We start from the raw sequence: 17297 nt of genomic DNA, 5'->3' as shown, positions 1-17297 counted from the left end.
GGGCGCCGAGAGAGGCCGGAGCCCCCTGCCCGCTTTGTGGCCCAGAGTCGGAAGCCCGGGGGCCCTACCGGGACCGGCCCGCAGCTCACGTTTGCCGGGACTCTAGCAAAGAGTGTGAGACGCGAACTTACGTGGTAAGGACAGAAATTTCGGGTCTGAAACCAGAGGAGCTTCCTAAGCTGGGTGAGAGAGAACAGCGCAGAGTGCTCTGTTAAGAGTCTGAAAGTGATCCAGAGGCGTTAGTGTTCAGAACGGTTGTGAAAACAAACCGTTTATGGAGAGGTTTCTGGAGGCAGCTCGAGTGTAAGTTGAGTTTGGAACAGGCTCGTATGCACAGGTCAAGAATCGGAATTAACCTTGAGGGTGAGATTTGGATGTAATTGAGGTTGAACCTAAACAGCAGTTCCCAAAGAAGTCACGAAAGAGAAGTTAGTTACTGAAGACTTTGGAGTGAAGCATTTGTGACTTCAAAAGTTCAAGAAGGCATTGTCTTTGAGGCACTCAGTCTAAATGCAGTAAGCTGAAGTAATAAAAGCTATGGTTTATTGTGCACTTGTGTGCCAGACTTTGTGCTGTGTTTAGCATCCAGAGATTAGCTGTCACAATACACCCGAGAGAGCACCACTTTTTTTGTTTTTTTTTTTTTTACTAGAAAGCTAAATGGAAAATAAGTTATTTCAGGGTTACATGTATTAAGTTGAACGCTGACATCCACACCAGCTGTGCTCCAGGTCTGTGTTCTTTTGCTAATATTAGTATAATTTTCCATTTCTTTTGGTTCAGTGTTATTTGTGGGGAAATGATAACAAAGGTAATAGACAAGGAGAGATTATTTTTAGAATTTCCACTAAAAATGTCATATTTCAACATTGTTTCATTTAAAAAACTTAAATTTATTCACGGAATTCTTGTAACGATTTTATAATTACTATTAGCTTGAGAAGCCCAAACCTCAGATTTTCTGAATTTACTCTATATGTTCTCCCATTGTCTTTGGGGAGAGGTATTTTTGAAAGAAATTAGCTATTTGACTGCTTTGAAATGTTGTAAATTATAATATGAATTTCTATGTAGATGGATGTACATGGTAGAATAAGAGAAATCCTTGCTGAGACAATACGGGAAGAATTGGCGCCTGATCAACAACAGTTATCAACAGAAGATTTGATGAAAGCCCTTAGACGTCGTGGAATCATTGATGATGTGATGAAAGAACTTAATTTTGTTTCTGTGAGTAATCCTTTAGGGGAAAAATTGAGAGTATTAAGTATACTTAATGCTGCTTATGCAGTCCATATTTGAAGCCTCATCTTTCAATAAAACCACTTTAAAATAAAACCATTTTGTTTAGTAATACCCCTCCCCCCCTTTTTTCCAATATCAACTACTCTTGAATATAACAGGTAGGTTTATGTATCAATAAATTTGGAGTTATAGACCTTACTCCTCTCTAGAGGAGTAGTGTTTTCTCTTGTCATTTTCTAGGTCTGTAACTTTTAAGTACATATATTTTAGTGAAATTAGTTCAGAACCTAGTTCTTTTTCACTATAGTTTTGTGGGTTTTTTCCCCCAGATTAGGCCTACTTGTAAAATAAACACTTTGGCACTGTTTTCTACATGATTAGCAAGCATCTCTTTCTTGTAAGAAAATAATTGCATATAAGAACCTTCAAATATTTTCATACAAATAGGTCAATAGTGGGATAGCCTCTCTGCAGAAATTACTAACTAGGCCTTTTGAAATGAGGCAATAATGAGAAACTGTGACCTCAAAACCTGAGTATTATAATGTAAAAATTGGATGGGAATACACCAGGGGAATAAGTATTTTGGTACAGAATCCTCTTTTGGTTTTTGAGGCTTATGAACCCATTTGTTATAAAAATTGACATATTAGCTTCTCTGTGACTTATCATTTCCTTAATAAAATCAGTTTGTGGTAGAATCATAAACCAAATGTTACATGAGATTTTGAGAAAGTTTAGTCTTGTTTAAGGTAGTAAGGATTTGTTTTTAGCAATCTGGACATTCCTTGTCGACAGTTCCTTGCTATGGGTCTTCAGGAGTGACCAATTACACCATCTTTTATTCAGGGCTTTGTTATTTTGATTATAGGAAATTAAGGGTGGTATGTAGTTTTGGTTTTTTTCTTTTTTGAATCAGTGGTTCCCTTTATTGGCATGTCCTGATTAACTGTATATTTTGTTTTCTAATTTGTTTTGATTTTTTTTTACCTTTCTAGGACAGTGTTGATCAAGAACTCCCCTCTTCTCCAAAACAATCTGTTTGTTTTACTGAGAGACAGTCAACATTGTTAAAAAAAAGTATGTGTAATTTTTTTTTAACATTAATTATGGATAGTATTGCATGTTGATGTGCTCTAGTTTTTGGTATTTGATAGAAAAAAAATTTCCTTTTTTTTCCCCCAGGATGAAATACTTATATTTTTGTTAATCAGTGAAAAAATTAAGACTTTTGCATGGAATATTTCAGAAGATATAATATATAGCAGAGTATAAGAGAAATCTGTTTCTTATAGTTTAGTAATTTTTATAAAAAACCATATAGCCTTGACTTTTGTAATGGTACTATAGTTTTCTAAGAAATATGCTTGTTGACTTGATAATTATTGAGTTGGCTTGTGGTAAAGGGTAGTTAGATACTAAATAAAAAGTAAATGTATCCTAAAACTTGACCTTGACATCTTTATAAGTGGGAGAAAGTAGCTAGAATGTACACTCAAAAAAGATACATTTTGTATCTCTTCTTCCCAAAGTGCAAATATAGTCCTGCTATGCAGTAAAATTTGTTACACTTTTTATTTATTTTTATTTTTTTTGGTCTTCGGTTTTATTCCTGTCAAGTTATTATTTCCTGTTGTATTGATCACATTCCCTAAGTTATTTGGCAGTTTCCTCATATTTATTGCTACACTTTACAGCTAATATTGATCCAACTCGGAGGTATCTTTACCTTCAGGTTTTGGGTGGAAAAGCTTTCTTGGAACATCTGCAAGAACCTGAGCCTTTACCGGGACAAGTTTGTTCAACCTTTACTTTATGTTTACATTTTCGGAATCAACGTTTTCGTTCTAAACCTGTTCCATGTGCCTGTGAACCAGATTTTCATGATGGCTTTTTACTTGAAGTACACAGAGAAAGTTTAGGTAAGAAGTAGTAATATACAATCATTTGAGTAAATCTTTGTTAGGTTTCATTGCAGAATAACTATCTTTTGTTGAATGATTTACAATTCATGAATTTCTCTAGTCTTTTTAAAAATTTTCCCCCATTGCTCTTTTCTGTATAAACTACTACTGCCCACCTTTTTGGTTTATTTTCTGCCAATTTCTCTGAAACTTAATTTTTGACAGTTTTAGTGACTTGTTCTTTAGTAAGATTTAAAGGCCTTTGAGACACATGGTCCTGTGCTAAGGCAAGTGCTGGGGATATAGTGGAGAATGAAACATCATCTTTTCTTATTTATGAAAGATGGTTAAATGTATGATGTTTGATAACTTTTAAATAAGTCAGTTTAGATGTGAAAATATAACTCATTTTTATAACTTCAAGGTTATGATACACAATTCCTATAATTGTTTTATACCGTTTGTTTTAAATCAAATAATTTATAATTAAGATAAAATGATACATATTTAATAATATACTTAATGAGAGAAGTGACATATAGAGACTCACATGGGCTAGTTCTCACAAATGATTATAATTGGAATTCTTTAACACACTTAGTCTGTTTTTACTTTGTAAATTCCGTTGTCTATAAGCATTATAACTATTGACAGTTTTCCTTGGTACCTCTAGCATTTACTCAACATATTACAAATGTATGCACAAAGATTAAAAGGCCAAGTCAAATTTTAATTCCCTAGTATATAATGTTTGTTTCTGTAAAGGTATTTTATATATTTTGTCAATATAGAAATCTTTATATTTGCACATGTAGTAAAGTTGTAGACTTATACTTTAAAATTTTAATATGGTTAATATACAAGTAAAATTTTTTCGTTCTGGTAAAAATTGTTATCCTAATAAGGCATAATGGCTCAATAAGTTAGTGACTTATATTCTTGGCTCCAAGGTGCTAGATCTTTCAGTTTTGTGAATATAGAAATCATTTCATGAGATGTAGGAATTGAGGTAGTTTGGGGATTAATGTTGGCATATATAAAGGCTTTTATTGTCATAGCATATACTTTAGTCAAGTACTTTTTATTTAAAAATTTTTTTTTTTAAAGATTTATTTTTATTTATTTATACAAGCACTGGGTACAGTCAGAAGCACGGGAGGGTGAGAGAATTCACCAGAGCCAGAGCGGGGAGCAGAGCAGGCAGAAGGACCGAAGTACACTGCTGAGGGGAGCAGCGGGCGGCAGGAGAGGTCTGCGCGCCATGTGGGACCCTCCTCCGGTGGCCGGGGAGCAGCCGGGGATCGAACCGGCGCTGCAGAGGCTGCGGGCAGCTTCGCAACCCAGCGCTCAACCGCTGCGCCACCGGGGAGGCCCTAGTCAAGTACTTTTAAAGATTTATTTTATTTATGTATACAAAAGCTGGAGTATAAATCAGAGGCGTGGGGGGCAGAGGGAGGACCGGTGAGAGGATTCATCAGAGACAGAATGGGGAGCAGAAAACAGGTAGATCTACTGAAATAAACTGCTCTGGGGAGCAGCAGGCAAAACAGGAGAGGTCTGCTGCACCATGTGTGTTACCTCCCTGGCTGGGGATTGAACTCGTGCTGCAGTGGCTTCAGATAGCTTCATAGGACTGAGACGTAACCCCTTTGGCCACCAGGGAGGCCCTAGTCAAGTATTTTTAAAGAACAGACTTATTTCTTAAACATCAAGAAACACTGAAAAGCATTACATAACTTGATAGCTTGTTAAAATTATACCAGTCCACTCAAAAGTTGGTGATAGAAATAGGAATGTACTTTTATTGCCAGTCTGTTAAATACTTTGTGAGACATTATCAAATTATTCTCTTTGATTTTATAAAAGTATTATTCAGTGTTGTTTTCAATAAAGGTATTATTTTATATTGACCTAACTAAATATGTAGTGTGGTATAATTTTTTTTCGCTTGTGTTGCTAGGTGATGGAACTAGAATGGCTGATTCAACAACAATGTTATCAATAAGTGATTCAATTCATATGGTGCTAATCAAAACAGATATATTTGGTGAAACCACTTTAGTTGCATCCTATTTTCTTGAGTGGCGATCAGTTTTGGGCTCTGAAAATGGAGTGACCAATCTTACTGTGGAACTTATGGGTGTAGGTATGATCATTAATATCACTGTTACCCTTTCATAGCTATAGTTCATTTGTAAATGCATCTCATTTTTTTATAAACATGTAGACCAAGAATGAGACAAGTGAAAGGAATTTCATAGAATTACAATTGGATTCCAGTATTGCTGTCTTGGTAAATGTTTTGAAGAATATTATGGGTGTAGCACTTCACTAAATCTGACTTGTCTTAAATTTGTTTTTCCCTGGAAAATGAATATGGACATTTTGAGGGCTTTTTTTCCTTCCAGGTTAATTTGACTATATATAAGACTATAAAGAAAATTTAAGATTTTCACTTCCTGTGGTAATGATTCTTGAAGATTATGGAGTAGGCATTGTTCTCACCTTTTACGTGTGGGAAAGTGGGACTCAGACAGGTCCTAACATGCTCATGTCAGCACCAGTGAATGGTACTTCTTGAAGATAGAAATAATGCCTATTTTATTAACCATTGTCTCCTTAGAATCTTATAGTCTACCCCAATGATGGCTTAGATGAGAGAGCGGTGGGAGAGAAGTGCATGTTTTGTAGTAATTAAGGAGAATGAATTTATTTGCTAATACATTGAAAAGCAACAAAATATACCAATATTTTGTGTATAGATTTTGAGTGTTGCTTTTTAGACCTTTCTCACAATACAGAGAACCTACTAATAAACTAAGAACCTACTAATAAACCGACTGAGGTTTACTTAAATAATTCAGGAGACAAAAATATTAAGACACAAACACCACCCTCCCAATTTACATTTTTTAAACTTTCACAAATGTAGTAAAAATCAAATGACAAATGGTGAACTGAGGCAAAAAGAAAAAAATATAAGGGTTTGCTCAAATAACAATTATTTAAGTTGTAGAAATGTCTAGGTATGTGAACGGGTGTGCTGAGCAAAAAACTATAAAACATGACCTCTAAACATGAAAATTAAAGATAAAATAATTCCCTTTATAAGACCTTTCTTTAAACTTTACTAATGGATTTACAAAGTAAACATCTCTGATTCATTTACTTAATAACTAAACCTGGTCCTAGAAGTACAAAGATCAGTAAGGCTAGTCCACCACCAGCAGTTGCAGAGTTAAACCTGCCCAGTAGACAGTATAACCTTAGTAATTTGGATTTTGATAAGTGAGACCCAGAATGTGTTTTTCCTTAAATAGAAGGGAGAGGAAAAAGTTTATTTTCAAAGAAATAATGCCCAGTATTTGTCTTCAGATACAAACCTAACGTGATCAGTAATGACCCAGAAACAAGTATGTTCTGATTCACCAAAGATATGTTAATTATTATGTGAAATGCATTTGTTTTCTAATTCATTAAACCCAGGCATGGATTGAAAATTTGTGCGCGTGGATGTGAAAAAAAAGGGAAGGTATAGGTAGAAATTATTACATGTAACAAAGGGTATAAGTATTTTCTGAGATTGAGATGTTAACAGTTGCTGTGACCTGGAATTTAATGTAAGCGTGGTTGGTATTACATGTTTAATGAAGATACAGATTAAAAAAAACTGAAATGCTTTAGGTCTGAAAAGTACCTTAAAATGTGAATTGGAAACTAAGAAAGTAGGTAATTTCCGTATAACTGGATAAAGGCCCTTGTACAAAATAAAAACCAGTTTGTCTCATTTTTAATGTGAATGTTAAAGGTTGTAGACATTATTGTTATTCTGTGAAAGTGGGAAAATATAAAATTCTTAAGTTATTTTGGTTACACTAAATAAATTGAAACCTCTGAAGCTCTAAAAATTTATTTTTATAGGCACAGAATCAAAAGTGTCTGTGGGAATTTTAAATATAAAACTTGAGATGTACCCACCACTCAATCAAACATTATCTCAAGAAGTGGTGAATACGCAGGTAAATAATTCTGAAGCTCTCTTGTTTTCATACTAGTATATTTATGTGCTGATTCTGGAAAGTACTCTTTTTTAGAAAATCACATATTTTAGGTAAGATAAGTATAGCATAATGTAAAAATTTGTCTTGGAAGAAAACGGATCACATTAACTGTTGTATGGAGGCTGGATTGTACTGTGAAAGTGTAGGAAAAGGGAAATCAGGAGGCTCTATTAGGCAAAAGGAAATGATGGCTTAGATGAGAGAGTGGTGGGAGAGAAGTGCATGTTTTGTAGTAATTAAGGAGAATGAATATAAATTTAAAAAACTTAATTTTTTTTTAAATTTCAAGCTTGCTTTGGAACGACAGAAAACTGCAGAGAGAGAGCGATTATTTCTTGTGTATGCTAAGCAATGGTGGAGAGAATATTTGCAAATTCGACCCTCACACAGCTCACGACTGGTTAAGATTTTTGCACAGGTTTGTAAGTTGTATTAGAAAAGTTTCACACCTATATTTGAGATTTTTTTTAATGTAAATTTCATTAAATTTGAATTTGTAACGTGTATATCCAGACAAATGAAAGTTTATTTGTGAGATAGACTGATGGCTTTGAGTAACTTTGTTTCACTGAGTGAGTAACATAATACAATTATTGTGATATTTTGCTTTTTATTTTCCATTATTTTTTAAAACCTTTTTTTTTAACATTTGATTTAGAGTAGATGGAAACCCATTCTGTTTAATTTGAAGTATATACTTGATTGATACTTAAATACTCGGACACTGCAATTTACATATGAATTCAGCTTTTCTTGTGTAGAACTAGGACTCTGGGCATGTGTTCTTTTGTTAGAGTATTTTTTAAGATGATATTGCATGTAATAATTTATATATAACCAAGATCTCTGAGCAAGTGACCAGTAATATTTACCTCCAGCATTTTTACTGCATAAATCTGTCTCTTTTGTTCCTGTATATTAAGCCTATTTCTCACATTAACAAACCTTCATAAAGTATGATCAAATCCATATTTTTTCTATCTTTTGAGAAGCCATTCAAATATTTTATATGTTCTCAGTCTCATGTAGATTGTTTCATGTGAATATAGTGTAGTTTTCAACTATATTTATCAGAGATTTACATTTATCTAGCTTTATTCTCCTTTTCCTAGATTTTAGGACAGGGTAAAAATGATTCAGTTTCTCCATGAGGAGCTTAGAAATGAGAGATTCCAGTGATAGGTAAAAGAGAAATAGCTCCTTATTTTTTGGTAGCATTGTCTGTACGTTGAATGGGTAGGCAAGACAAAAATGTTGTACACACAAAGCAAAGAGAAACAATGGAAATAATGACTGCTTCCCTTCTGTCTGAGGTGAAGTTATTCATTACCATGCATAATCTGGGACCAGAGAGGATTGTGGGTAGGGTTTGGGAGAGAAAAGATCAGAGAAGTAGCAGGTAAAAGAGGAGAAAGTGAAATAGGATGGAGTATGCAATTAAGGAAATCAAGAAACTGTGATTTTCTTTCAGGAAATACTACTTTTTAAAATTTATTTATGCATACAAGAACTGGGGTATAGGCCAGAGGTGTGTGTGTGGAGGGGGAGAAGTTCACCAGAGACAGAGTGGAAAGCACAACAGGCAGATATACTGAAACACAGTACTAAGGGGAAGTAGCGGGCGAGGCAGGAGAGGTCTGCTGTGTCCTGTGGGTTAGCTCCCTGGTGGGGGATCGAATTCCTACTACAGTGTCTGCCCATAGCTTGATAGTGCTGAGACTTAACTCCTTGTGGCACTAGGGAGGCCCTGGAAATACTACTTTAACAAGTTCTTGTCTCTTAGAGTTTGTCATGAGAAGATTTGAATCATATAAGGTCATTTAATCTCTTGGTAACCATCTGAGATTGTCAAGTTCCCAGGCATTGCCACTTTTTATAAACAATATGAAGAATAGAGAAGTGAAGAGTCTTCTAAGATCAAACTGCAACTTAGTCATAGACTATTAAATTGCAGCTTTGACAATATTTTGTTGTTTTCACCCACTTTTTCCAAAAACAGAAAGTAAGTAAAATGTTTTACTTAAATTCCCTAGTACTGTTTCTTACTGCTTCCTGCATGTAATTAGCTATTAAATAAAGGAGCAATGGTTAAGGCAGTAAATCTAATTACAACAGTTTTAAATCAAGAAATTATTATACATACTTGAAAATGAATTTTCAATGCTATCAGCAACAAGAGGAAATAGTTTTCAGCAAAGTAAAGGTAGATTGATGGAAATGTTCTGTGCCTGCTCTCTGATATGCTAGCCATCAGCCAGGTATGACTAGTTAGCACACGAATTGTGGATAATGTGACTAATGAACTGAATTCTAAACTTTATTTCATTTTAATTAAAAATTAAATAACCACATGTAGTTAGTGGTATTCTTATTAGTGCAGATTTTGAAGCTGTAATACTGAAAATTTCAAGACATTTAAATTTGTGGAGCTATATTTAGATAATATTAGAAATATTGCTGTAATGAAACATATCTTGAGATGCTACTATTGATAATTAATTTGGGCAAATGTATCTACTTTATTGCCTGTTGGTAGAGTTAAAAGAGTAGGACTAACTGACCCACATGAGAACTAAGTATTTACATTGATTCTGACCAAACATCTATCCAAACCGTAGTGTCATTATGCTTAATATAGATTTCGCCTGCAGTCTTGTTCCAATTTTTTTTCTTTTTCTTTATATATTTTTTATATCATCATTCATTTTTAAACAATATTTGCTCCTCTCCTCCCCCCTCAGGTGTTTGTTCCACTTTGATTATGATTTAGTAGGCTTGTTTTTGGGGTCTGGGAATGTCAAAATTTTTCTATATACATTAGTGAAGTAGTGTTTCCAGTTCCAAAAAAGAACCTACCAAATTATGCCAACTAGGAACATTCTTCTTGGGATAGTGGGGGAAGCTTGTAATCCATTGTTCTTTTTTACCCCCTCTAACTGGTTTTGCTGTACTACAGTAGTGATTCACTTAATGATAGCTTTTATTTTTAAATGTGAGAAAATTTAAATTTAAATTTTAGGGTATGACCTTTAAAACTATTAAGGTTTTTTGGTTTGTTTTTGCATTAAAGCTTATTTGAAATTATGATTTTTGCACATAACATTCAATAGTATAGCAGCTGTACTGTTTTGGTTTTGTTTTTTATTGTAAAGCATTTTTAGTGTATGCTAAAATTTTGGCTTGGTCAATTCAAAAAACGTATACCCATTAGTCAGAACCCAGAAAAAATTATTGTAAAATTCTGCCTTCTTTTCTAGTAACCATTGATTGCAACTAGTAATACTTAGACAGCTAAGTTAATGCCACTGATCTTAGTACTGCCTAAAGCCCATTAAGTTGTTTTTTTTTTGTTTTGTTTTGTTTTAAGATTTATTTTTACTTATGCATACAAAAGCTTGGGTGCAGGCCAGAGATGTGGGGGTGGGGAGGGGGGAAGGATTCATCAGAGAGAGAGTGGGGAATAGAACAGATGGATCCAGGGAAATGCACTGCTAAGGGGAGCCGCGGGTGAAACAGGAGAGGTCTGCTGTGCCATGTGGGTCACCTCCCTGGCCAGGGATTGAATTCGTGCTATAGTGGCTGCGGACAGCTTCATAGTTGTGTCTTAACCCCTTGTGCCACCAGGGAGGCCCAAGGCCATTAAGGTGTTTTGTTTTGGTTTTGGGTTTTTTTTTTTTTTTTTGGTTTTTTTGTTTTTCTGTTTTTTTGTTTTGTGGGACCCTCGCTGGTGGCCGGGGATCGAACTGGTGCTGCAGAGGCTGCGGGCAGCCTCGCAACCCAGCGCTCAACCGCTGCGCCACCAGGGGAGGCCCCAAGGCCATTCAGTTTTAAGAAAATGTTAGCAATCACTTGAAAATTGTTGCCATACCTCAAAATCATACCAAATAGAAATGCTCTATTTTCAGATAGCAGGGAAAAGCTGCATTCTAAGAAAAGGTTTTAAAATGGGGAATGATTAATCTTTCATTTTAGATAATTTTTTTCCCATTCTTCTCCAGGATGAAAATGGGATAAATAGACCAGTCTGTTCCTATGTTAAACCACTTCGAGCTGGGAGACTTCTGGACACGCCAAGGCAAGCAGCAAGATTTGTTAATGTTCTGGGTTATGAAAGAGCTCCTGTTATTGGAGGAGGAGGTAAACAGGAGCAATGGTGCACTCTGCTGGCCTTTCTCTGTAGAAACAAGGTATTCTACACATAAATAGAAATCAGTAGTAATAGATCATGGTTACCTGTTTCTAAACATTTGTGAAAAAAATTAACTTACAAAATGTTTATTGTCAACTTGAACAAGTCAGAATGCTTTCACCATTTTTCTTATTTATATGTCAATACATAAAGAAAAATTATAACATCTATTTTCTCATGTATTCTAGTCATGTGTTAAAATTTGATTAGATGATCCATCTTTTTTTTAAAAATGGCAGTACAAAATAAATACTGGTAAAAAATTCTTGGATTACATGGTATTTTGCTTAGTTTACATGTATGTATTGGTGGTGGACTGATTAACATCAATAAATTCATTTCATTAAACTAATTTTATAGGTTATGAGGTATTTCTACACTTCTGTATTCAGAAATGTTGAGAATATTATAAAAACAATCAAACTATCGTAAGTATTCCAGTTCTGTTGAAACAGAACAGAAAAATGTTTTGAAATAATGTTAGTCTTCTAAAGAGTATGTATATTCACGAGGCAACGCATACACAATGGAAGAAACCATTTAGATTAGTAAAGACTCATTTATCAGTTAGAAAGATTTTTTTTTTATTTAATATATTTTTCATTGGGACTCCCCGGTGGCGCAGCAGTTGAGCGCTGGATTGTGAAGCTGCCCACAGCCTCTGCAGCGCCAGTTCGATCCCCAGCCACAGGGTGAGGGTCCCACATGGTGCGCAGACCTCTTCTGCTGCCTGCTGCTCTGCTCAGCAGTGTATTTCGTCAGTCTGTTCTGCTCCCTGCTCTGACTCTGGTGAATTCTCTCACCCTCCCACGCTTCTGACTGTACCCAGTGCTTGTATAAATAAGTAAATAAATCTTTAAAAAATAATAATAATAATAATATATTTTTCATTGAACTACCTTTATTTTACATACTTGTTCACATTTTTCGCAATAAAGATTTCTCCCCACAGGTGTAATCACTATAGTTCTCCCACCACCAATTCACCTGTAATCTTCCACCATCATCAGCTGTACTCACCTCCTTTTCCTCCCTTCCCCTTTCTCCCTCCTGGATGTTTCAGATCTATGGTCAAGTGGTTTTTCAAGGGTTGGTTTTAATGTTTATCTTTAATCCATTGTTTGGTTTCTCTATATTCTACATATAAGTGAAACCATCAGTATTTATCTTAGAAAAATTTTTGTATTAAAGATAATTGAAAGCAAACATTTTTCCAAAAAGATTGTTATTTTCAAGCCATAGTTCTCAAAAGCTGTGTGTTGTATGGATTTAATGTTTTTATTTAGAATATAGTGTGGTAAATATTTAAGGTGAATGATTCTTTTTTAAAGCAAATAATCACCATTTTATTCACTATTTTATTTTGCTTACCCAACCTTGTTTGAAGACAAAGCACATCTTAAATTTGAAGCTTTAAGAAATTTTTTTTAAGATTTATTTATACATTTAAGATTTATTTATACAAGAGCTGGGGTGGTGGCCAGAGGTGGGGCAAGGGGCGGTGAGAGGATTCACCAGAGACAGAGTGGGTAGCAGAACAGGTGGATCTTCTGAAATACACTGTTGAGGGAAGCAGTGGGTGAGACAGGAGAGTACTGCTGCACTGTATGAGTCACCTCCCTGGCAGGGGATTGAACCCATGCTGCAGTGGCTGCGGATAGCTTCATAGTGCTGAGATCAGAACTCCTTGTGCTACCAGGGAGGCCCAGCTTTAAAATTATTTAAAGTATGTTCTTGTACATATAGTAGCATTGTAACAGTAAAGATGAAATTTTACCCACAATTGTGTTACCGATTGTCTTTTTGTTTTTCTTCTATGACTATTGTTTTTCCATAATTATAAATAAAACTTTGGGTGCTGCTTTATAATTTAGCATTATGATATGAATGTTTTCCCATGTGTTGTAAAACTTGACAATTTATGTTTTTTAATGTTGTTATATTTCTTGAGTTGATACACAAAATCTACTTAACTATTTCACCATTGTAGGAGCTGTTTATTTTGGTAAAGTTAGTCTTCCATTTTTTTTTTTAATCATTGTGACTGAAGTTTTGTATCTTTGGTGATTCTTTCTTTTGAAAATTTTTTTGTAGTGTAAGCTCTCAGTATAGAAGTTACCAGGTCTAAAATGTTAGGCATTACATTTTTCAAAAATCAGTTTTGTAATCACAAAACACTATTTTAAATTCTAATACTAGGCTGAATAGTTATTTTTCCTTTTTCATATTACCTATAATTTTACACTTAAGTACATATCTTCATTTAATTGTGCCTTCACATAATTGTTCCTTATGGTTTAATATCTTAATGATTTTTTTTCATAGAACACAAAGGTATTTTCTAGTTTTCTAAATTGTGAAAGTAATAAAACATCAAAGAGAATTTAGAAAATAGAAAATTCTATATAGCTCCTCTCATTATAGCCATTATTGGCACTTTGTTGTTTATCCCCCCAATCATTTTCTTGTATTTATCTATTTCCTTAAAATGGTCATGGGTAGGTAGATACTGTAACTCATTGTTTAAGTCTTGGGTACTTTCCTTTTTTTTTGCTGATTTCCTGCTGTTATATGATTTGTCAGCATGTCGTTTATTTATCTTTAAATCTTACTGCTTTTCTTTCTGTGTCATCTAGGGGTTTTATAAACTTTCAAATCCATATGCTTCCTCCTGAAGTGTACATTATGACTCAGAGTTGTGAACACTGACTTTGTAAAATAATTAGGCCTTTCTAAAATTAGTATTCTCTTTCCCTCTATTTAGCTTATCACTGGACTAATGATTAAAAGTGAAAAATTTAATTGTTATTTTATATTTAAATGCATTAGTATCCTGCCTTATCCGTGGTTTTGCTTTTCAAATTTTATTTACCCTGGGTCAACTCTGGTCTGAAAATACTACAGACAGTAAGATATTTTGAGAGAGATCACATTCACATAACTTTTATTACAGTATATTGTTATAATTGCTCTATTATTAATTATTGTTACAAATCATTTACTTTGCCTAATTTAGAAATTAAACTTTATCATAGGTATGTGCGTATAAGGAAAAACATAGTAATATATAGTGTTTGGTATTATCCTCAGTTTTAAGCAGCCACTGACAGCCTTGGGACGGTTTCCCCCTGGATAAAGGGAAACTACTGTATGTAACAAGGAACCTTATGAAGGAATACTTAATTTTAATTCATTGTATTTTTTTCTAGGGTGATTGTGAAGATCATGCCAACCTTCTGTGCAGCCTTCTTCTTGGATATGGCCTAGAAGCCTTTGTCTGTGTTGGGACTAAGGCAAAGGGAGTACCTCATGCTTGGGTTATGACTTGTGGAACTGATGGAACCATCACCTTTTGGGAAAGTTTAACAGGACACAGGTTAGTCCACTAAATTTACAAGGTGAATATGTTCATGTTATATTTATTTTTATTTAGGTAATGGTTTACATCATGGTTTGTATTTTGGCAATCTAGGGCCCCCAAGTCCCCTTCAACTTTTATTGCCATGGTTTACTCACCCCTTTCCTCCTCTTCCCCCTCTGAAATCCTCAGTTCTGTAATCAGTTTTCCAGGATTAGTTTTAAGTTTGGCTTTACCTATTCCTTTGTTTAGTTCTGTATTGTAAATGACACCATCCAGTATTTGTCTTTCTCCTTCTGATGTTCTTCACTTAGCTTAATCCCTTCCAGCTCTAGCCATGTTGCTGTGAATGGCATGAATTTTTCTTTTTTGATGCTGAGTAGTAGTCCATTGTATATAAGTACTACAGCTTCTTGAGCCACTCCTCCTCCATTTGGGGGCATTTAGGATGTTTCCCTATTTTTTGGCTGTTATGAATAGTTCTGCTGTGAACATGGGAATGCAAGTTTACATTTGATTTAGTACTTTTGTGTATTCTTTGGGTAGATAACTAGGAATGGGATTGCTGTGTTGTTTGAGAGATCTGTTTCCAGTTTTTTGAGGAACCTCCAAATTGTTTTCCTTAACGACTAAACCAGTCTACATTCCCACAAACAGTGCAAGAGAGTTCCTTTTTCTCCACATCCCTGCCAGCATTTGTTGTTTCTGGTGTTTTGATATGGGCCATTCTCATAGCTTAGATGGTGTATCTTATTGTGGTTTTGATTTGCATTTCCTTAATGATAAATGATGATAAACATTTTCTCATGTGCCTTTTGGCCATCTGTTTGTCTTCCTTGGAGATGTGTCTGTTAAGCTCTTCTGCCTATTTTTTGATTGAGTTATTTGTGTCCTTTTTTGTTGCGCTATATGAGTTCTTTATATGTCTTAGATATCAGTCATTTGTCAGATAGCTAGTGTGCAAATATGCTTTCCCATTCAGTGGGGTGTTTTTTTACTTTAGCTATGGTTTCTTTTGCTTTTGGAAGCTTTTCAGTTTCATATAATCCCAGTTGTTTATGTGCTCTTGCTTTCCATGCTGCTGGGGACAAATTTGCAAAGATATCACTGAGGCCTATCTTGCAAAGTGTTTTACCTATTTCTATGGTTTCAGGTTTTATATTCAAGCCTTTTATCCATTTTGAGTTGGTTTTTGTGTGTGGTGTGAAATAATGGTGTAGTTTCATTCTTTTGCATGTGGCTGTCCAGTTTTTCTAGCAATATTTATTGAAGATTTTTGTCTTGTTCCAATGTATCCTCTTGGCTACTTTGCCAAAGATTGACCATATAGATGTGGATATATTTCTGGAGTCACAATTCTATTCCTATGTGTATTTTTGTTCTAGTACCATGCTGTTTTAATTATTACAGCTTTGTAGTATAGTTTGAAGTCTTTTTTCATCAGGATTGCTTTAGCTATTTGAGATCTTTTGTGGTTCCATATGAAATTAAGTACTGTTTATTCCATTTCTTTGAAGAATGCCATTGAAGTTTTTATTGGGATTGCTTTGAATCTGTATAATGCCTTTGGGTTGTAGGGCCACCCTATCCATTAGAGCACCCTAATGCTCTAATCCGTGAGCAGGGAATAACTTTCCATTTCTTTGTATCTTCTATTTTAACAATGTCTTATAATTTTCTTTATACAGGTCTTTTACCTCCTGAGTTAGGTTTACTCTTCAGTATTTTTTTTGGTATGATTTTAAAAGAGATAATTTTCTTAATTTCTTTCTCATCTAGTTCATTATTCACATATAGGAATACAAAGATTTTTGTGTATTGATTTTATAACCTGCCACTTTGCTGAACTGATTTATTGTTTTAATGAATTTTTTCTGTGGCATCTTTAGGCTTCTTGGTATATATTATCATGTTGTCTGCAAATGATAGCTTTACTTCTTTCCCAATTTGGATTTCTTTTATGTCCTCTTGTCTAATTTCTGTAGCTATATAGTTCTATATAGTACTGGATTCTAATCGAGTACTATATAGAACAATAGTGGTGAGTGGACATCCTTATACCAAATCTTAGTAGAAAGGTTTTCAGTTTTTCAACATTTTGATGATGTTAGCTGTGAGTTTATTGACTTTTATTATGTTGATATAGGTTCCATTTATCCCCATTTTTGCAAGGGTTCTCATGAAAGGATATTGAATCTTAACAGGGCTTTTTTGGTGTCTGTTGATATTACATATAATTTTTATCTTTTTGTTGTTGTGTTGAATTATGTTGATTGATTTTTGGTTATTGAATCACCCTTGTGTTCCTGGTATAAATCCCTTTTGGTCATGGTGTATGATCCCTTTAATGCATTGTTGGATTCAAGATTTTATTGAGGATTTTTGTATGTCTTCATTAGGAAAATTGGTGTATTATTTTCTTTTTGTGTTGTAACTGTCTGGTTTTGGTATTACGATAATGTTGACCTCACAAAATGTGGAGTGTTCCTTCTCAATTTTTTGAAAGAGTTTGAACAGCATGGGTATTAGTTCATCCTTGA

At 34.4% G+C, this 17297-nt stretch overlaps 1 protein-coding gene across 5 annotated transcripts in view; it reads left to right on the top strand.

Moving 5' to 3' along the window:
• CEP76 (centrosomal protein 76) overlaps positions 1–17297 on the top strand; it is a 34457-nt gene that overhangs the window by 149 nt on the left and 17011 nt on the right. For 3 of the 5 annotated variants that reach the window (XR_005124656.2, XM_037508874.2, XM_037508873.2), the window contains exons 2-9: positions 1075–1230; positions 2244–2325; positions 2943–3167; positions 5110–5295; positions 7071–7168; positions 7500–7628; positions 11209–11397; positions 14609–14775. Coding sequence is in view for 4 of the 5 variants with exons in the window: in XM_037508874.2 (XP_037364771.1) it covers positions 1075–1230; positions 2244–2325; positions 2943–3167; positions 5110–5295; positions 7071–7168; positions 7500–7628; positions 11209–11397; positions 14609–14775 (1232 nt within the window). In the remaining variant the exon portion in view is untranslated. The other 2 variants (XM_037508875.2, XM_037508876.2) reach the window with 2 other exon arrangements.

Source organism: Talpa occidentalis, unplaced genomic scaffold (genome assembly GCF_014898055.3).
Source record: "Talpa occidentalis isolate TD23 unplaced genomic scaffold, MPIMG_talOcc4v2.1 talOcc4.13, whole genome shotgun sequence".
NCBI classification, from domain to species: Eukaryota; Metazoa; Chordata; class Mammalia; order Eulipotyphla; family Talpidae; genus Talpa; species Talpa occidentalis.
The sequence above is the reverse complement of the archived record's forward strand: the minus strand, read 5'-3'. Positions and strand labels throughout refer to the sequence as shown.